General features: G+C 42.3%; 1 protein-coding gene across 7 annotated transcripts in view; it reads left to right on the forward strand.

Annotated features, from left to right (window-relative positions):
• ZNF827 (zinc finger protein 827) overlaps positions 1–21,779 on the forward strand; it is a 106,794-nt gene that overhangs the window by 80,605 nt on the left and 4,410 nt on the right. For 4 of the 7 annotated variants that reach the window (XM_042828420.1, XM_042828422.1, XM_042828419.1 and 1 more), the window contains 5 exons: positions 12,567–12,704; positions 14,238–14,409; positions 15,727–15,893; positions 18,789–18,980; positions 19,090–19,267. In XM_042828420.1, the coding sequence (XP_042684354.1) occupies positions 12,567–12,704; positions 14,238–14,409; positions 15,727–15,893; positions 18,789–18,980; positions 19,090–19,267 (847 nt within the window). Of the gene's footprint in view, positions 1–12,566; positions 12,705–14,237; positions 14,410–15,726; positions 15,894–18,788; positions 18,981–19,089; positions 19,277–20,609; positions 20,759–21,779 lie in introns of all 7 variants that reach the window. The other 3 variants (XR_006170485.1, XR_006170484.1, XM_042828421.1) reach the window with 3 other exon arrangements.

Consider the following 21,779-nt stretch of genomic DNA (forward strand, 5'->3'; position numbering starts at 1 on the left):
ATTTCTGGTAGTATTTGTGCTGTGATTGTGGCCTCCTCTGCTCTGCAGCACACTGAACTTCTGCATCCATTTATTGCAACTAGGTCTGAATTTTGGGTAATCTCTAGGTTAGTTAAGGCATCCAGAGTTTTAATGAAACAGACCTGAAATTAGAGTGAATCTGGCTACAGTTTCCCTTTCTCCTTAAGTTGCTAATGATTTTTTTCCCTTGGCCTCACCTAGTATGCTGCCAGACTTCCTATTATTACCTTAACCGGTGTTGTTCCTGAGATCACTGTACCTGCACTGTAGAAAGGAGACCTCAAGGTTTTGATTTTGATTTCTGTGGCACTGTTGTCACCCTGGAAAATGTGCTAGGCCTTAGGGGACTGTGAAATGTACAGACCCTAAGGATTTCTGTTGAAGTGCTTGACAATGAAATGTTGGCGTTTAAATTGCCGCTGTGTAGTTTTCCAGCTATGTGCCCATGGAGTTAATTAGAACAATTCACACCTTCTTACAGTTGTTTGCTTCCATCTGCAGAAAAGCCTCTAACTTCCCATTATAGATAATCCTCTGTTCACTTTATGAAGGCTTTTTTCACAGTCCTACATACCACAGTGTTTAAAGGAAAGCTAGGAGTTAAGAGTACAATTACAAGCTATCAATTTTCTTGCACATTCACAGCAGCAGAACCTCTGGACTGTTATTTTTGAGAGGAAACACAGGATGGTTGAAGTAGGAAGAGACCTCTGGTGATTATCTAATTCAACCTTGGTGCTCAGGGCAGGATCGGTGGGCTGTTAAAGACCATGTCTCCGTCTGCTTTCCACTAGTGCAGCTTAACCTCGAGCTCTGTATGCAGTTTTGGGCACCACAATATAAGAAGGACGTAAAACTATTAGAGAGGACTATGAATACACTGAAGGGTGTGGAGGGCAAGTTGTATGAGGAGCAGCTGAGGTCTCTTGGTTTGTTCAGCCAAGAGCAGAGGCTGAGGACGGGTTTCATGGCAGCATGCAGCTCCTCACATGGAGCAGAGGGACAGCACTGAGCTCTGCTCTGGTGACAGCAACAGGATCCAAGGGAATGGCATGGAGCTACATCAGGATACAGTCAGGTTGAGGAAAAGATTCTTCACTGCGAGGATGGTCAGGCTCCCCAAGGCAGTGGTCACAGCCCCATGCTGCCGGTGTTCAGGGAGCATTTGGGACAGTGCTCTCAGACATAGGGTTTGAATTTTGGTGGTCCTCTGTGGAACCAGGAGTTGGACTTGAAGATCCTTGTGGTCCCTTCCATCTCAGGACTCTGTGATTCTCTGTACAGGAGGCTTTTGAATTTCTCCAGGGATGAAGATTCCATAAGCTATCTGTGGAGCAACCTGTGTGAGTACAAGACCACTGCAGCGCAGTAACAAAGTGTGGGGTTTTATATTGTTTAAATGGGATTTACTGTGTTCCAATCTGTACCTTTGCCGCTTTTCCACAGGGCACCTCGGAGAAGAGCCTGGCTTTATCTTCTCTGTTCCCCACCTTCAGGTTTATATACACATGAAAACACATCCCACCAAGCCGTTCCCTCCAGGCTGAGTGATCCTAGCTGTCTCAGGCTCTCTGTACGACATGCTCCTATCTCTTAATAGTAGTGCTACACTTCAGTCTTTCTTTAAAGTCTAAATATTTCAAGACCCTGGCAGCATTTTCTGGTCCTGTGATGGAACAGCAATTTTTATTGCCAGTATAGTTGCAGAGGAAGTATACTTCTACATGAAATGACTTATATAGAACTTTTTTTTTCCCCCCTGCTTTATTCCATTATTGATGCTTATGATTGTTTCATTTGGTTTCAGTTTTGGTCTGAGTTATGAGCTCTGCCCATCCAGGATGTTCAGGTAACCCCTTCACTTTCCCGATGATGGGAGTGCCTGACCCTTGTTGGCTTCCCGACAGGGTGGAATAATGTAGAGTGGCACTTAATTCACTATGCAGGGCTTCCTCCACCAGGCACTCAGTCCTGTTGTTCATTTCCATCTCAGTATTACTGTGAAATGCGATTGCTGAAAGTGGGGCTAGAGGTAGATGCCACGCTGCGATCATCACGCCTGCAGAATGCAGTGTTAGCTACTCACTAACCCTTGAAAAATCTAGTTCTCTTTGTTTTGAAAAGCAACCTTTCAATTTTATTCCTTTTCTGATACAAGTCTGGGGTGAAATTCAACCAGGTACTCTTTTACTTGCGTACGTGTATGAACTCACATAGATACATGGAGATAATGAGAGATATCTCCCTCTGACAAATCCGGACTGGCAGTGTCATAGATGGTAGGAACATACTTGTGACAGAGTAGCAGGTTGATTTTAATAACTAATGGGAGTTTCTGATCATCCGGTGTGCGCTGTGTTTAGATTCTTCACAATCAGAAGTATGTCTCTGGGGTACACGGTACTTGGTGTATGCTCTCTGTCATTGCACACTTTTGGTGCCTGCTCTCTGAAGTGTGATAGCAAGAGACAGATAACTGACAACTTGTAGAAAGTGATTCTAGGAAAGTGAGTTGAACTGCTCAGAAGTGGGCAGTGCTTGGCATAGTTCTCCAGAGAGAGACAGATTTTGCTTAACTTGTTCAATATGATTCAGTGCTAAACTGTGTGACAGTGGCTCTGGCTCTAGTATGCTTTTATCTATAGCATCCTGCCTTCAGATTCCCATGATCATCTGCTCGGGTGCAGCCGTCTTTTCCTGCGCACCCAGCTACTTCGAAAACCAGCTTGCCCTACGGCCCATGAGAAGGGGGTTCCAAAGTTTCAGTTCATTTAATGCAGTCTTAACCAAGCCAGCTGCAACTGGTTACAGCATTGCATTTCTCTTTCAGCTTTTTCTGGGTCTGCTGCCAAGCATGTTTCCATCTAGCGTGTTGCAGATCTGTGATGTGGTAACGGTGCCTATCTCCTGAGTAGCCACTGCACTTCTAACTAACAAGCCCCCTTTCAAAACAGAACGTATTATGCAGAGCAGACCATTTCAAATGATCAAATCTCCTCTTGGCTAAAATAAGACAGCTGAAGTATGCAGAATGTGCCAATGTGTGCGTGTTCATATTTTTGTTAACAATTGTGACTTACTGGCCATTCCCACAGCAGCCAAGGGCAGCGTGACTGGATCCCTCTGAGGAACACATGAAACTACTGGTGAATTGGCCACTCTCTCAGTACTGCACATGTGCAAGAACTGCTGTGGGCATACAGGACTACTTCTTTTCCCGGTGAAGTCACTTCACTAATTATTTTGCCAATTAGTTACAGAACCTTCAAGATATGAAAACAGTTAATTAAAATAGACCACCCAAAAATACATTCAGGTCCACGTCTAATGGATATCTTTAAAGGCCCTCCTATCTGGAAAGTCCTGATCGTTGTCCTATTATGGGTTGCCTTTGTACGTGGTAATTTTTCCCCTCTTACACACGGTCTTCTCATGCAGACAAAAACATCTATTTTCATTTCATTACGTGTTTGTTCCTCTTGAAGCAGGAAGAGCCTCATGGTAAGGGAAGAAGAAAGTGCTTTTACTCAGAACAATTATTTTCTGGTTTCATTCAGAATAATAATAGACCTCATCCACTAAATCCAGGCACGCAGAAACTCTTAATTTCGTAAGTATCAAATCCAAGGCAAAATGCTCAAAGGGAACTGTTTCATCCCATATGGAAAACAAAACTTAGTATTTGTTTTTCTTTACCCTTTGAATAGGGCAGGGTTTGGCACCTCTTAGCATTTTTGAGTGTGGTTTCTGAGTCTCAGTTATTTGACAGCAGATGTTTGGTAGTTGCTTTTTGGGGTTTTTTTGTTTCTTCATTTTTTCTTTAAAAAAAATATATAGTTGTAGTTATCAGTTTTTTTAAATAAATGCGTGTCACAAGTGGAGGTCGCGTTTGAGAAGGGCTTGCTGAGCAGCCTCACTCATTCAAAGCACAGAATAAGAAATGTGGGATTTTGCCTAAGCTGTCTTCTGGGAAACCAGGACAACACAAGGCTGTGCAGCCAGTTCTTGGGACCTGTGTTTTGATTTGGGTGACGGAAGGTGAAGAATGGCCACGAATTGATCAAATGTGATTTTCAGGAGAGGAAGAAGGAAAGCAGCAAAATAACAGCAGTTGGCCTCAGGAGGTATAGGTCCAACAAACATGGAGATCTGTATGGAGAGAAGCCTAACAATGGTTGTTGCCAGACCCAGAAAGAAAATCGACCCCTTGGGCCGCGTTGAAGCCTTTGGCACTGCCTCCTGCAGCGTGCGCAGAGCTAGCAGGGAGACCTAGAGCGAGAGAAGCTGTAACTAGCGTAGCTGTGAAACCCTGGGAACCAAGTGGTATTCTCCAAGGGTCTGCTCTTGCTCTCATGTTACTTAGCTCTTTCATTCGTGTTGTGGGTGATGGAATTGTGTTTATTAAATGTCCAGGTGACACCGTGCTAGGAGGTAAGTAAGTGCTGCAAAGGATGGAATTGGAGTTCTGCCTTCCCTCAAGGAAATGAAGGAGTGGCCTGGAAAACAGCGGTCAATTCAGCGAGGAAAAATTCTGTACTTGGATGAATGATGAGTGCCACAAAATGTGGGGAGAGATGAATGGCCAGGCAGTGCAGCTTAAGGGAGAGATCTGAATTAGTCTTGGTCAAACACCATATGTGGAGCTGACAGTGTACACGTTGCAGAAAGGGCAGTATCCCTCTGAGATGTGGGAAATGCTGTCTGTAAGGCACATGTGGTACTTCTTGCTCTGCAGCTGGAGCCCTGAATCCAATTTTGTGCTCTGTAACCCAGGAACAATGTGCAGCACAGCAGTGCTCAGGGGACGGGAAACCACGAGCTGTGTGTAAAGACTGAAGGATTGTTGTCTGTTTATTCTGGAGAACAAAAGAGGAGGTACAAGGTAATGGTATTCAAATATATAAAGCTTTCAGAAGAAAGGAATAAATGTTGCCTACGTTCACGTAAGGTGCACAATAACGGGTTTAAATAACAACTGAGGAGATTTAAGTTAAACAGCAAAGTAAAACTTCCTGGCCAGTGTGGTGACTTTGCACTGCAGCAACAGTCACAGGAGACTGTGGAACCTCTGTATCGTTGGAGAGCTTTTTAAAAAAGTGTTGGACAAACACTTGTCAGAAGTGATAGGTACATGTGGTGTGTGGTGGGTGTGCCTTTCGGTGAGGGAAAGAACAAATGGCTTTCTGAAGTCCCTTCCAGCTGTAATTCTGTGATATAAATTCAGTAGCAAAGCTGTGAAGCTGATTAAATAACCTCAGAACTGATAGATCAGACTTTTGGCTAATACTCAGCATGCTGTGTTTTATAGACTGTTTGTTTTTCAAAGTCGTATGAAGTCTCATATTCTCTTTTGTCTATCTTAATATCGGAAGATTTTGTAAAAGCGAGCATCAGCATTGAGCCAGATTGAATATGAATCTTTTCTTAGTACAGACTTAACGTGAAATAGAAAGACAGGTTTTAAAAGGAATTGGAACACATCATTCCGTGACATTTCTTTCAGAATTACCTTAGTACTCTCCATCTTCACCCATCTTATGTTGTGCAAGGTTGTCTTCTACAATACTTGTCTGTCTAAGAGTAAATTAAATGGAAAATCAATCAATCAGGTATTGGGAAAGATTGGAGAAAAAAAGAAAAACAAAAGGAAAATGAATTTAAACAAAGAAGAAGACAGAATTTTTTCTTCTACAGAATGATTTTAGTTTCTCCCCACTCTGCTTTTATGAGGCCCCATCTGGAGTACTGCATCCAGGTCTGGGGCCCCCAGAACAAGAAAGACAGAGAGCTGTTGGACAGGGTCCAGAGGAGAGCCACAAAGATGATCAGGGGGCTGGAGTACCTCTCCTATGAAGACAGGTTGAGGGAGCTGGGCTTGTTCAGCCTGGAGAAAAGAAGGCTGCGGGGTGACCTTCCAGTACCTAAAGGGAGCCTACAAACAGGAGGGGAGTCAACTCTTCACAAGGGTAGATAATGGCAGGACAAGGGGAAATGGCTTTAAGCTGAAGGAGGGGAGATTTAGGTTGGATGTCAAGGGGAAGTTTTTTACTATGAGAGCGGTGAGGCTCTGGAGCAGGCTGCTCGGAGAGGTTGTGGATGCCCGGTCCCTGGAGGTGTTCAAAGGCAGGTTGGATGAAGCCCTGGGCAGCCTGGTCTGGTATTAAGTATGGAGGTTGGCGGCCCTGCCTGTGACAGGGGAGTTGGAACTTGATGTTCCTTGAGGTCCCTTTCAACCCAAGCCGTTCTATAATTGTGTAATACAATTTTCCTGGATTTTCCCTCCCCATCTCTGGATATTTTAGTCCAGTCCAGTAGGTGCAGTCATCTCACCAACTGCCCCAGTGCATCCCATACCTGACATGCAACCATGCAGACACAGAAGGAATTAAAGATGGGTCTGCAGGTAGATGTGTTTATGATAGGAATTATAACAGGAGAAGGGTGGAGGAGCAAGTTAAGGGCTTCAAGGAAGTGGCAGATTCACTGCTTATCACTCAGAGAATCTGCAGTAATAGCGGTGGAAACATTTTCTTTTACAGCAGCAACCACGGTCTGTAGGGGGTGGCACTTGTCCCCTGGCCGCTTGCAAAATGAAGCAAGGTGGCTTTTGCAGAATGTTTGCAGTGACTTCCATCTAGTTTTGAATCTTAATTCTGTCTGGTCAGAAAGAGATACTCAGTCTGTGCTTGGGGCTGTATTTTGCATTCCTCCACTGATGCTTCTGGTCACCAGCTCAGAGTTTCCTTAGTGAGGCACCTTTCAGTCCTCTAGAAAGCAGTCAAGGAGCCAGGGAGAAAAATGTAATCCGAAGGCTTATTTGCCTTTATTTCTATCTGAATTCTGGCTAGAGAGTACTAGTGTTAGGCTCTGCTAAGTGACCTGTGTTATTACTTGCTCTCTATGGGAGAAATACCCCCACTGCAAACAGAAATTGGCATAGTGACCAAAATAAAAAGAGAAGAAAAAAAAGAAGGTTTATACAGATACCATAATGGTCCTAAATGTACATGACAGTCTCTGAGTAATTTTAAAAAGGGTTTCTTAGAAGGCGTGTTTTAAACAACTGTAGGAAAGAAACTCAAAAGGAAGAAACCCATTGGCATTACAAAAATTAATTAATTGTATTCTTTAACAATAGAAGCAAACAGTACTTTCATCAGTTCATTTGGATTCACTGTTTTAGCAACCAAAACAAAATTACAAACAGCGTAAGCGGGGTGAGCAAAATGTAAGAGGCACCTGCTTGGGAGGGAGCTGGATGGGAGCTGGTGCAAATTCACCACGGTGGCTTATCCAGCTATCACAGAGAGATTGTTGCAGGGTGGTATCGTACTGAAATAAGGTATGGCATGCAAAGACAGCAGAGGGCACATTAGCAAGTTTTTATCTAACAACAGATACAGAATTTATTTTTTGTTTACAGCTATTATTTCTAACCAAGCAGAAATTATTATGATGGAGCTTTTGCTACTGAAGGGATTGACTGTTCTCTTGGCTAACAGTGACTGGATAAACTTTCAGAAACCTGTTTGGGGGGGATTTGTTGGTACTTCACATCATTTCTTGCAGTGTCTTAAATCAGTCTTAAAAACAGATCATCTGTATTATTTCCTTTATGGTCGTGAAACCAACCTGACTTTTTCCACTGTATTAGCTGTGAATGATAGAGAAAAGACAACTGGAGGCCGTGCAAGGAGTTGGAGGGAGTCTTCCACTGCTTTCTGGTCAGTGATGTTACAGCTCAAGGCCATTCTTTGTATGCAACAGGAATTTTGGATTACCTTATTGTGTATGAAATGAGATTGCCAGCAAGACAACACTGTTTGTTTTATCCTATTGCGAGGCAGTGGGTCATAGATAGTGCTGTGCAGTGCAATCATCAATGTGGTGTTGTAGTGCACGTTGTTATAAAAATAATTTATTTCAACAAATGACTGCAGAACTATTGCAGCTTCAGCCACCTGCCACAGAATTTGCAAACATAAACTGATTTAAGTTTAAAGTAGAAGATTTTTGTTTTCTTGTTTGTTGTTAAGTTTGAGTTTAAAGCAGACAGTAAAAGCCGATCTGAAAGCTTTATAATGCAGATGAAGGTTATCACAAACCCCATTGCTTAGTCACAAGTCCTCTGTTTGTGTTAGTGAAGTTAAATAGCTGTCAATCCTGAAACAAAGGAGGGAAGCAGATTTGTCTTCCAGGTCACTGACTCGACTGCCTTATCTTTGCCTTGACTCAGGCTTTGTTTTTCTCGCCATGCCTGTGATGTCCGTTTGGTGAAATGCACTCAGTATTAGCAGCAAAGTGGGCTTCGCTTTTTTCCCCATGTCTCTCTGCAGAAGCATCTTTAAAGTTCATCTCTTGTTTTTACACTTTTCACAAAAGCCAACGTCTTTATCACCTCAGTGACCTTTTTCTTGATTTTTTTTTTATAAAGGAGTGCTGCAGTTTCATATAGTCAATGCATTTTTGAGCTCACAAGCCCTTCTCAGGCTTTCAGCAAACAGGCTTGCAGCAAAGACTCAATTACATGTTCCAAGAAAGGAGAGCTCAACTTTTAAATATACTGCATGCTTGCAAAAGGTGATGGATGAACACGAAAGTGGAAGGCTCCCATGCAATAAAGTGCATCTTTTATGATGCAGAGCACAGAGCGCAGGAAGACGTTGTAGTAACATAGATAAATGCAGAGAGAAGAATCTTTAGCCAAATGAAGTTCTTAAAAACAGTGTTTGCATGATTGCTCGACCTGAATGCCTTGTTTCTGAATAACTAATTTCTTGAACTTATTTTAGATGCAGCAAAATAGAAATAATCCTGAAAATGGGTTCTTGTGACGTTCATACACAGCTGCATACAGTCTATGTTCCTCTTGGGTAAAAGCGAGGTGCTTGAAGGATGACAGAGGACAGGCTAGCTGCAATCCACTTCAGGCTGGCAGTACCAGAAGTTATCAGCTGACTGCTAAAGTTCCAAAGTCTTTCAGAGATATTTCCCCTTTATTGTGATGTTTTTCTATATGTGAGAAGTTGTAGCACTCACAGTGCTGATTGAGTGACTCTCAGTAGTTTATGTATTCAGGTCACTCTTTGTACTCATCTTCACAAACAGCTTCAAACAGGTGGGGTACCCTTTCTCACCATTTGACCAAAGCCAGGCTAAGGCATTTCTAAAGGGGACAGTCCCAGCCCTTTTTTAACCCTGCCTTGAACGAATGTGAGCCTTAATGCGCTTGCTTGTTACAGGGTTGAATTGGGGCTGGCAGGGAAGTGATACTAAGTGATGTAAAATGGCAGGAATGTTGGTCATAAAAACGTATTTCACTACATTTCACTGAGAATTAACTTTTACATTTAGAAAAGGAAAAAAAAGTTCTTAAATCATTTATGCAAAACTAAAACTATTTCAAAGTAATTTCATTACTGACTGTTAATATACTTCAAGTTTCTATTACTTTTTAATGGTGTACTGGAGAGCTTAGAGGCTTTTCATTTTACTACGCATATTTTGTTCTAAACTCCAAAACCTATGTAGCTTATTACTTATTTAATCATTTCAGTATTATTCAGTCATATTTGTTTTTTAACGTAAGAACTTTGGAATTTGCTGAATGTCTGTTTAAAGCAGAAATCTTACATCAAGTTTTTGTGGGTTTTTTGTGTTTTTGTTTTTTTGGGGTTTTTGTTTTTTTTTTTTTTGTTTTATAGGGATGTCTTAGTGGAAGTTGGGGTTCTGTGGGATATGTCTTACAATGGTGATTTATTATTTAACATTAGTTGGTCTCAGTCCATCTTCCTCCTGGCCACTGCATGACCCTCTGTGTGAGGTATTCTTTAAAGATAATGATGCAGAGTGGCTTGCTGAAGCACACTGGGATACACAGAGAACAGTGTGCATAATATGGTGGTATGGTCTCGGAGTCACTGGACCATTACCAGCCTTAATTAGATGCAGAGCCCAACGGTTGACTGTGGATGCTGACTCACCCGATTCCTCAGGTCACTGTGAAGGTCAGTTACTGGGTAGGCTCTGGGGATGATTCCTGGACTACTGTATGGAGGCAGAGCTTCAGTTTCTCAGCTGCAGACAGAGCTTTCAGGAGGCTGAAGGAGAAGGCTTCCCATGAAATGCTGAGGCTCCTGTGGTACCGGAGACCAGTTCTGTTACCTGTGAGCAAGCAAAAAAACCTGATGAATAGAAAAAACGCTTGTCTATAGAGAGAAGATTCAGTAGAAAAAGAAATAAGTACTGCAGCTAGGACTGTAAAGTAAACATAAACACTTTCAAAACACCTGCAGTACCTTCTTTGATGTCAGTGAAAAAGATGTAGCACCTTTGCAAGGGACTAGCTCTCCCCAGCCTGAGACAACCAGAAAGCTGGTGTTTTTCCAACTTCCTATGAGCGTCCCCAACTGATAGGTATAAATCCACAATAGGGAAGAGGATATTTCGCTTTCTTGAGAGATAAAAGAAGGCTGATGACTAATGCTGAAATGGATTGTTAAGAGACATATTTACGTCTAATTGTGCCGACTTGTTTGGTATGTGTCCCAATTAATTCGTTTTTGTTGTGAGCATATTGAAGCAACGCGCACCCTTGTGACCTTCTATTACAATTATTACCATATTCCTCTTTTGAAGCGCTGTTTTGATTGCGTACTCAAGAAGCTCTGCTAAAATAACTGTAACATTAGTACAGAGTCAGATTTCTCCACTGTTTTGAACTCAAGGACGGTAACAAAAAGAATTACTCTTTATTGAAGATTTTGGAAGTTAAGGGTCACAATCCCTTTGGGGAGGTTTTTTGTTGTTTTTTTTTTTAATTTCACAAAAATGACTATTTTGAAGAGTCGGAACTTGTTTCCCAACTAGAAATTCTGTAAGAAAAAATGTGTTGTTGGACGGCAGTGCCCAGATGTGACCTCATAATTCCTCCCTTGAATACTGTATGCAGGAGCTGAAAGGGGCTGCAAGGTACAACTGTCCCTAAACTTGTTGAAAATGCTTTGTGGAATCTCTGCCCTACGTGAGGCGTTGTTTTTATTGTTGTTTAAATTAATTGCACTATTTGACAACTGTTTACCTAAATCACACTAGAGCCAGCTGGGTGCCCGTTTGTCAGCAGGACTCTTCTAGACATGCCTGCCGGATTTGCAGCGGTAGGTGATGCTGCCGGTGCAAGTCGGGTGCTTATTCCTTTGTGTTTCCCTGGAGGAAGATTCTGCTGCTTTGTGCCTGACTCTAGGATAGAACTTTAGCTCACTAAGATGTTTTTGCACTCCTGTCCTCAGATCCTCTCCTGTTGTTTACCTGAACACACCAGCCAAATGCTTTTCTTCTATCACATACACCAGGGCAGGTAGTTTTGGGCAGTGGTGATGGGGGATTAGAGAAGGGTGCTCTGTGTGTTTCACCTTCCATTCTAGTGGAAATAGGAGGTCTTCTACTTTCGGTAAGTTCTAAGCCAACTTTCCCACTCCTTCTGTCCTACTTTCGCTGCTGTTTTGAGGAAGCTGCTGAAAGCCCTTGAGTTCTGTGACACTTACCTGCAGCGGTCCCTTCCTTCAGGCACAACAGGACACTGGCAGAAAATATTTCTTTACACGAGATTTGCTAACATTCTTTCTCATACAAGTCTGAGTAATATCACTGTTATCTTCCATCTACACTGGCTTCTTCTCCCTTCTGTCCAGATGCTTTTACCACCTTCTTCAAACAGCGTATGATTTTTGTTTGTCTTCGTCCCCAGTCTTTTCCTCTCTGCATCCTCACAGGGTGTCTTTATGACTGTTCTATGCTGTGTGGAGTATCTATTTTCTACAGCAGACTCTCTCTTTTCTTGGAACAACTGGTAACACTTCTATAAAGATAACATTTCTCAAAAGGTCTTAGTTTTTCAATGGGCAGCCCTCTGGGCTGCTGTGGATTTTGATGCCTGAGGACAGAAGTTACTGATTAGAGCTTACCCCAGGTGCCACCCACTCGCTGGCATGCTGTGCCCTCCTCACTTAACTTCAGTCTGAGGTCTTCTTCAGTATCTTCTTCAATCTTCTGCCCTCCTTCAGTGGAAGACTGCTCATACAGCAGTAGTTTCTACGTCCGTAGCAAATACAAAGTTTGGAGGTCTTCTTTCAGTATGAATAATAACCCAGTGTAAAATTAACCACCGTCTCAGACTGGGTCTTCATGCGCTGGGTGAAAGCGGGTGAGTGAACAAGCCAAAGCATAGTTGCTCCACAAAAACAAAATTCGAGTTTAAAGCTTTGCCCTGCTCGTTTTTGAGTTTCTCTCTGTACGTAATCTGGTTGAACTCTGACTGTGTCTAGCTGGTAAGTGTTGTGTTTTACAGTATATATGGAAGATTAGGTATGAAAGATTTATTTCCTTTCCATCATTAGGAAAGTTTCTTTTCTTCATGAACTCGTGTCAGATGAGCATGCAGCCAAGGTGCTGTGTTTTATATCGTACCTACAGGAGTATGCTGAGTGAAATCTGAGTCTTCCGAGTTGTTAAAATACAGCTTTCTGTTTGTATGTATTTTGGCACAGAAACAGAAAAGCTAGGGTTGGAGGCAGGAAACGGATTGCCATCGTGGAAATTTAATGACCAGCTCTTTCCCTGTGAAGTGTGTGGAAAAGTGTTTGGTCGACAGCAGACCTTGTCCCGACATCTCTCGCTGCACACAGGTAAAAGCTGATGCTTTGATGTTATTCTTTAGTGCTGAGGAAATCCTTGTGTTCGTCATAGCTTATTTAAGATGGATGGGGGGAAGATAAGCAGATGAGTGTCTGTAGAATGGGCTATGCTCAGCTTTTTGCTAGAGCAAAGGCAACACCAGAAACAGGCCAGAAACAGCCACAGCAGAGGTGCTTGGGGACTTAGCTAACATTTCTTTACAGCCAGCTTGTAATTAATCTTTACCAAACGTGCAAGTTCAAGTTGGTCCAAGTTCCTGCAGATCAACCTGTAGATATCAGCTGTTTAACCAAATCTGCTAGCGCCATTCTGAAGGAAAGACACAGCCTTTGTCCGGCCTTTCTTACATTTACTTGATGAGCTTCTTAAATGTTATCAAACAACAAAAGATTTGGCTTTGATGTTTCAGATATGGTGAAACTGACAGGATTGAATACCATCGTTCACCTTTGCTCTTATTATTTACTGTTTTTAAGAGCAACTATTCAAGTTCGTACCACCTCCCTAAAAGCCAATGATTGAAATCAACTGAGATGAGCAGTTTTTACATGGAAGATGCACTTTGTCGGCCTGCTGAGATGCACTGCACAAAATAAGACTTGAAAGCAAGAATTTCTAATACAGTACTGAAAAATATTGTTGGTATAATGCCAGTATATGTCACTTAGTACAGCCACGCTGGAAAGGTTCAGATGCTCTCATTCCTTGGCATTGTGGACTTTTCTTAATCCAGAGCTGCTCTATTGAAGTTCTTCCCCCTAGCACTTGTTGTATTATGTTTCAAATTTAGAGCAGCAGCACTTGAACGGAGAGGGTTGTAAAAGCTGATGTAATATTTGGTTGTTTTATTAATCAGCTCTTCACAATAGGAAGCCTGGCATGCACAAAGAAATTGCTGCCAGGACTTAGGATTGTTAAATTTGAAATGAAATTGTTTTTATTTTAAAGGCTGTGAAGCACTGAAGCTCATGTTTAATTTCTTTTAATTGTTCTTTGAGTGTTTTTTGTTTTTGTTCTTTTTGTGAGCTCGTGTTCAGAACTGGCCTTATGCTGCAGCATTCCCTTTCATCCCTGCCCACCCTCAGATCTTAATACAATACCATCAACCCTGCAAGTGATCGTATGGGCAACCTCAAGAATAAGCGGACCCAAAATTGAAATAAAAGATGTTGGGTAAAGGAAGTAGTTGCAGGTTATGGACCTGTTTCTGTACTGGCTTTGCCGCAGCTCTCAGAGCAGCAATTACCCCACTTTTGCAGTTTATAAAGTTTTATATCTGACTACAAATGGTAGGCCGTGCTAAAAATATAGCCCTAAACTACTTCCAAATGAAGTTGTTTTTTTTTTTCCTGAGTAATTGCTGTGAACTTCTATAATTTTCCAAAACGTCTAGTTTCCAAAGTACCTTATTCAGGAAATTGTTCAGAGAAACTCAAAGGAATGCATACTTGGTTATTGGAAGCTGTAACAACAGTTTGCTTCAAAACGAAGTTTAAATGGACGGTTTTCTGTTTCTTTCTCAGAAGAGAGAAAATACAAATGCCACTTGTGCCCCTACGCTGCTAAGTGCCGTGCTAATCTGAACCAGCACCTGACCGTCCATTCTGTGAAGCTGGTGAGTACAGACACTGAGGACATTGTCAGCGCTGTCACTTCTGAAGGCAGTGATGGAAAGAAGCACCCTTACTATTACAGGTGAGGACCTAGGCAAGAGACCTAGTGCACCAGACACTGGAATTTGTCTTAGCTGCCTGCATAGGCTGTTACAAGACCCCTCTTCTGGCGTTCCACGGTGAAACTGCGCTGAATGTATTTGACTTGCCCATGTCTATCTGACTTTGTGCTAAGCAGCAGAACTAGCTGGCTGCCTCGTGCTGTTTGACTTGGATAGTCATCGGGAAGGACAGAGTTCTTGAGCATGTGTGGTTTTGTTCTGGATGGTTCTTTTTAATGGTTCTGTGAGTCAAATGGACTCCTAGAAGCCTCTCTAATTTTTGATTTAAGTTTTGCACTGAGGAACTTCCCACTGTTTATGTAGATTCATGGCAAATCTAAAGCACTATTAACTCCGTTGTTTTCAACCAAATCTATGAAATCAAAGAGTAACGTATTAGAATAAAACATACACATTTTCCCATTTGCTAGAGGTATATACATTGTGACCAATATTGTGAAAAAAGACTTTTAGGAGAACGAGCCAGAAAAATTGAAAGGAACTGCCCAGACGAAATGGCAATTTGGGCATTCTCCTTTTTGTATGCAGTGCCGTGTGTTCTGCAAATTGTGCTGTGCGCCCTAGTGGCCAAGCAGAGTACAAAATCATTCTCAGAGTGCTTCTTGCTTTAAATTGTGATGGCCGCGAAAAACAAGAGGAGGACTGCACAGAAGGTTAAAGGGTCCCTTCCGTTGCTTCTCAATATCACTCTGCGTATGCATTGGCTGTGAAATCTGTCTCCCTGTTAATTATTTGCATAGCTGAGGACTGCTGTTTTCCAGTCAAGCGTAAGAAATGTTTGAACCCATTTTTACTTGCTTACGCTGAAACTGCCAGGCAGTTTTTCACAGGATCCCGGTTTGGCATGGGAACCATTCCAGGGCTTGAAAATAACTCCTGGAGCGTGCAGCACGCTTTCTGTTTGTCAGTGTATCAGCCATACTAAACGTCTTGGCAAAGCTGCGGTGCCTCTTATTGCCCAAAGGAATCAGCTAGGTGATGTGCAGCATCTGGAATCTGTAGTTTTTAATTAACTTTATGATTATCTAGCATCATTATAGCATGTACAGGATTGTTGCGTTGTGCCTGCCCTTAATCACATTGGCACGGCCATCAGTTCAGAAGCAGTTCAGCAGACAAAGAATTTTCCAGTGAACATTCAACAGTGAGGAAGAGAACTGTGCAGTGAGGGTGGGTTTTTTGGTTTGTTTTTTCAAAATGAAGGGAAGGATAATATTCTTCTATTTGTACTTTGTTTTTTTAATGCTTCTTACTCTTGAATTCCCTTCTGCTTGCAGCTGTCATGTGTGCGGGTTTGAGACGGAGATGAACGTCCAGTTTGTCAGTCATATGTCCCTTCATGTGGATAAGGAGCAGTGGATGTTCTCGATTTGCTGCACAGCATGCGATTTTGTCACCATGGAAGAGGCAGATATGAAGGCTCATGTCAACAGCAAGCACACAGGTGACGATCCCTACCTCCCAGCTGCTGTGATCTCTCTCTTCCCTGCTTTTTAGGTGCAACCTTCACACTCCTGATAAGCGCTCTCTTTACTTTCACTGAAATGCTTGCTAATTAAGGTCTGATCTCTTAAAGCTGAAGTGAAGCCAGGCAAATAGTCCGCTAGTACAGATCAGTTTTCAAGTGTAGGGGACAAATGAAGGGCTACTTGGCCATGTCCCTCAAATCTCCTCCCTTGCTGAAGTTAACATAGATTGTTTGTTTTTTTGACTGATTCATTGTTTCATCAAAATCCTGATTTGACCTCAGTGCTGATAAGGCAACTTTGAGCACTAGCTGTGTGCATCTGGCTTTAAGGTTATAACACGTAATATACTGAGCTTTGCTCTTGGTGTGTTCAGAGTTTCTGTTGATGTTTCTTTAATGTTGTGACTCAGAAATACTTTAAATGTCACTTTATATTCAGTATCAGAGCAAATCCTGTGTCTTCTCCCTGGTCCTGTTCTTAGTCACTTAATAGCCAAAGATAAGAGCAACAGCAGTTTTCAAACAAGCTCCATATGCTTAGTCCAACTAGTGAAGCGCGGCATAATTTAAGGAGGAGAAAATTAGATTGCTTTCAGTTGATTTCATTTATAACACCAAGCAGAAGAATTTTGTTGTCACAAACTACTAATAATTGCGTTGACAGTACTGAAGCTGAACTGCATCCAGCGCCGTTTTCCCATCATTAAATTGCTCTTTATGTCAAAGGTAAAAGTGGGAAGATAGGAAGGGTGGAAAGAGATAAAGGAGAGGAGAATGTTGGTGCTTATAATGCACGTTAAATTATTGGAATGCCTCACAAATCTTTGTGCCAGCTTTCAGCACTGCAACTCTACTCCCATCTCCCTGCACACGCACTGTCTTTACCCAGTTTTTTCATCCATCTCCACTTGTAGATGGAGAAATGCCGCCTATAGCCATGTGAAAAAATTGCATCAGAGCTCAGAACAAGAGCTGTACTTGCTGTGGCTAAAATATTGGAGGTGCTGCTTGTCTTTTAAAGCTTGTCTTTTAATTATCGCTTGTCTTTTAATTATCTGTTCTTCATTCACTCTGTCAAATTGAGCCATTCAGCAGGAGATCCCGCCAAATGCTTACACATATGGCCCGTATTGGGGGAAAAAGACAGGATGGGTTTTCTGGTTCACTCGCCTCCAGTCCCTACGCTGTAAGGTTACTTACTCATACAAGGCCTGTTTGTAAGGCTCTTGGCATATGTCTTCAGGCAAGTAGAATTGTTTTGGACCCGCTATGCCCACAGACAGATCGCATGCAGATTTTCTGGTATTCAAGTTGAGGTACCTTTTTAAAATTGCCAGCATTGTGTCTAAGTAATAACCAGAACTCACCCATGTTCTTTTCTGCCAGAAGTTCCCTCAGTCTGACACATCAGCTCACCTCCCTCCATCTTTTTCTCCCCTCCCCACGGTATTTATTCTCTTCCTGTATTTCTGGAGAACAACCCTCTCCCATCTAAATATTCATTGGGCCTTTTCTTACGTGAAATACTCTTCTGAAAGTACCGATCTTACACTGTGTGTGTTCTTGTGAGATCCCCATTCTTGGCATACACAACAATGGCTGCACGTGGCGTATTTAGTTGGAATAAGTAGCGGTGGCAGAGTAAAACAGCAGCAGCTGCTGGGAATAACTCACGCAGTAATATTCTGTGATCGTATTTACCTTCCTTGGAGACTTTAGCTTGCTGATAGCTCGTATTCATCCTGTGTTCTGCTCAACTTGTTCCTTTATTTTGTTTTCCTTGACTGTTTCCAACTTAAGCTCTCCTCATTTGTAGCAAAAATTCTTCCAGGTCATAACCTTGTAGTGTGTACTATAAAATTTCATTCCATTTTTATTACTCTAGCCCCCAAGGTCAGTGAGTCTTTCTGTATGATATCCCAGTCATCCTTCCTATTGACAGCATGGGTCATCAGATTTCATTAGCGCGTTCCAACATTTTTATCTAGACTTAAAGGTGCCACTTGTGAGCTTTTAGCTGGATACATATTGCTGTATGCAGAGGCCTCAATCGGAGGACTTACTTTATCACATAGATAATATGACATTTTAGTTAAGTCTGTTTTTAACACAGCTCTGAATAAAGCGTGACATAAAGGGGAGGAAATAATTTGTCCATTCTGATTCTTTGGCTCAGAGTGGAATGTACCACATTAGGCTTATATGAAAACTCTCACTCTTGCTCATTTCTAGCATGCGATACTATTCGGGATTCCAACTTCACACATTTATTGCACACGTAAGGCAATGCTGGAGTGCTACAGCTTTAGATCCAGTTAAATACGTTTTGTTTTATTGTTTTTTTCATTTAATTTTCAATGAGAGTTCCTAGCAACAGCAGATACATCTTGAGACCAGGCTGTTATTTCTTACAGTCATTATTCTTCTCTACCCTTCCTCTCAGAGCTACCCAATAGACAGACAAAAGCAGAAAGGTGATGGAAGCTTAATTTGGAACACTAGTAAACGATGCCATCAACAGCACCCCAACCTCCATTTGAGAAAACGTGGCTTTTTTTCTCAGTGACAAGTTCTTGATCGTCTGAGCCAATCAAAGTGTGCGCTTGGGGTTTTTTTTTTTTTTTGCTTAATAATGATAGAATTGCATGCTTCCTTTCGTTGCCATTACAGACAGAATACCTTCTAGGATATGCTAGTATAAACACTTAAAAAAGGAGGGATATGAAATCATGATGCTTCCCTAACTGACCAGTTGATTTCAGACTTGTTTATAAGTATGTTTGAATTAACTTCAAATGACACTCATCCTGAAATGTAAAACAGGATTACAGTCTGCTGTACTAGCTGTTGCTCCTAATTCCAATTTTTCAGCTGAGGAGAGGAAGACACCCAGTGAATCTAACAGTCCATCTTCATCTTCACTGTCAGCACTCAGTGACTCTGCTAACAGCAAAGAAGATGCAGATGTATCTCCAAAAAACAAGGGTTCAAACAACCTGCTGGTCATTTCTGTAGTGCCTGGTACTCAGACCTCACTGAATACTGAAGAGAAGTCAGAGAAAGGTAAAAAAAAAAAAAAAAAAACCCATAAAACAAATACAAATTGTCACCTCGTATGCAGTAGATCCGGCCACAGTATCAGGAATGCTTTTTCCTTTTCTTCATTTTTCAGGCTTTGAATGCGTTTTCTGTAACTTTGTCTGCAAAACAAAAAATATGTTTGAGCGCCATCTGCAAATCCACCTGATCACACGGATGTTTGAGTGTGATGTGTGCCACAAGTTCATGAAGACACCCGAGCAATTATTGGAGCACAAGAAATGCCACACTGTCCCCACTGGTGGGCTCAAGTAAGGAAAGCAAGTACACCAACTTTTACTGTGTTCAGCACCTCTAATATTGTGGGGACCAGGACAGAAGGAAGTAAGCCAGAAAAGATTAGTAAAGTGTCTGAGAATCCAGATTTGGGGCTTCTGTTGTCTAGGTAATAAAAGCCCAGTCCATTAGAGTTGCCTTAACATGGGTTTGCACCATTATAGCAAATAGTAGTATATGTAGTTTTCCCCAGTGATAGATCTTAACAAAGTACGGCCTTTCCCATTTCAAGTCAAAGAGGAGAAAATACATGATGGGTCCTAAGAGAATGAGGCAGCACGGCACGGAGGCACTGTCCAATTAAGAGGCATTTTGAAGGCATTAGAGCAAAGGAGAGCATGCACCGCATTCTCTGTTCTGCACCTAGCTCAAAGAATCTAAATCCTGTCCAGTCTGTGCCACTAAGTATGGAGTCAGCTTCTCAAAATCAGACCTCTCAGTTGCTTTGTAATCCTTGTAGATTCTAATGCAAAGTCAGCCTTTCTCAGCAACTAACTATTTTGATCCTTTTCTGCCTTTCTTTGCATGTTTGGAATAATCACTGTAAATTAACGTGTAACAAGCAGTACGCTCTTTTAAGAAAAAAACCCTGTCTTTGGCTAAGGTGCTGTCCTTTAAGATCTGTTCGTACAGAGCAATGTTTCTAGTGAGCGACTGTGCCCTTATGTCAAAGTCGGACCCCTGAGGGGAGGGGTGATAGTTGGGGCCATGCGCTTGCTCCGTGTGTGCAGGCGATGTGTTGTTATGCAAGACGTATGCCCCTGTTCTCCATTTGTTCCAGCTGCTGCAGGAAGAGAGGCTGGAGCCACTTCAAGCCCGGCACAGGCCTCCCTGCTTGCACCGTTCTTGCTAAGCAAACTAATGTTTTCAATGCACTGTAACTGTCAGGTAACTAGCGTGCCACATTTAACGTTACCATGAGTAGCTCTATCAGTTTGCACTGAGGTTTGTGAAAACTGGTTCCGTTTGCCAGGCAGTGTCTTGTTATACAGCTCTGTAGTTTCCCAAATTTGAATCTGTGATCAACTGAGATATGATGACTGAATCTGGGAATAAGACCGGGCTAGGAAACAAGTAGCGTGCCAGAACGATGGGATGTCTGTCTTGGACGCACAGGCCAGTGATCTCACGCGCTCTGGGTTTAAGCTGCACAGAATCTATTCTATTTACTGAGGAAAAATCATGACCTATGACTCAGACCTTCCTGACAGAATGGGCTTCTCAGTCTACATAAGTTATTCCTGCCCGACTCAAGTAATAATCAGGTACCTTCAAAGCTGCATCTAAGAAAAAGCTCTGATTTTTTTTTTTTTTAAGGCATCCAGAAGAGCCTGAAGAGATCTAAGTAAATTGTATTTTTCTGTCTCCTGTTTGCTGTGGGGGAAGAGAAAAAAAAAAAACATGATTCCTCCAGTTCCAGATCAAAATCTGAGATTCTGATCCAGAGAGCACCCAGCTCAGGAGAGGTATGTGCGCATAGACAGCTGAGTTCTCTGTTGCAGTAGAGCTAACCACTTTCAGCAGCCTCAGTGCCAGGTTCCCTCTCTGGATCAGAGTACTTGATGCTGCATCAGGAAAAGCGTCCGGATATTTTACTTCTGTTTGTTTGTCCTCCTGTATTATTTGCTGCACTCACTCCAAAATCTCTCCATCGTTAGCAAGATGAAACGCAATCAGTTGTAGTGAGTGAAAACAAATGAGAGGATATCTGCTTAGAAATTACCTTAAATGACAGTGCATAATTGGCAGAGCTGCTAAAGAGTGAATGCAGATCAGCAGGCAAGGGAGACATCCGTAAGACGGCAGCTTGGCGCATTAGTTGTGTCTTTTTACCTAGACTTGCTCTTCTAGCTTACAAGCTGGATCTGGAAGCCAGTACGCTTTGTTTAACGCAGCAGATATTCTGGGCGGGTAGCTGTCTTCACCAACTTCCTCTAAGCCGCATCAAGCAGGATCCGGTGCATTTTAGTCTTGATGGTGTCCAGGCTTGGTCAGCTCAGCCTTCCTTCCCAGCTTTGAAGGCTCCCTCCTTCAGCCTTCTCAGCCCTTCCTGGTCCAGGAACCAGGGGTGAGGCCCTTTACCACGTCCACCCTGGTCCGGAAGCTTTCTGCTGTGAGTAAGCAGAGCCCACATCCTGTTCCCACATTGGAACAATTCCTGCTGCGCGGCAGAGGCGGCTGTAGGCAAGCATTGCGAGCACAGACTAGCTCATCTCCCAGCAATGGGAATCCCTACAGATCATCTTAATAAGCCAACTTTCAGCTGTTTCTAGCCGGATACCCAGCAAGCTTATTGTACAAAGTCACATAAAAGGAATTTCCTAAGCCGTACATACAGTATTACAAGTTTATTCCATCTTGACTTAAACAGCTGCTTTCATACTCATCTGTAAACACTCTCTTTAAACCACTTCTGAATGGAGAAAATGGCAAAAGTGACTTTGTGCAAACACTAAGAATGTCGTTAACCCAAAGTACCTGTGAATC

The sequence above is a fragment of the Centrocercus urophasianus genome, unplaced genomic scaffold, assembly GCF_019232065.1.
Source record: "Centrocercus urophasianus isolate 14NV4802_14NV808 unplaced genomic scaffold, USGS_Curo_1.0 seq_3, whole genome shotgun sequence".
Classification (NCBI taxonomy): domain Eukaryota; kingdom Metazoa; phylum Chordata; class Aves; order Galliformes; family Phasianidae; genus Centrocercus; species Centrocercus urophasianus.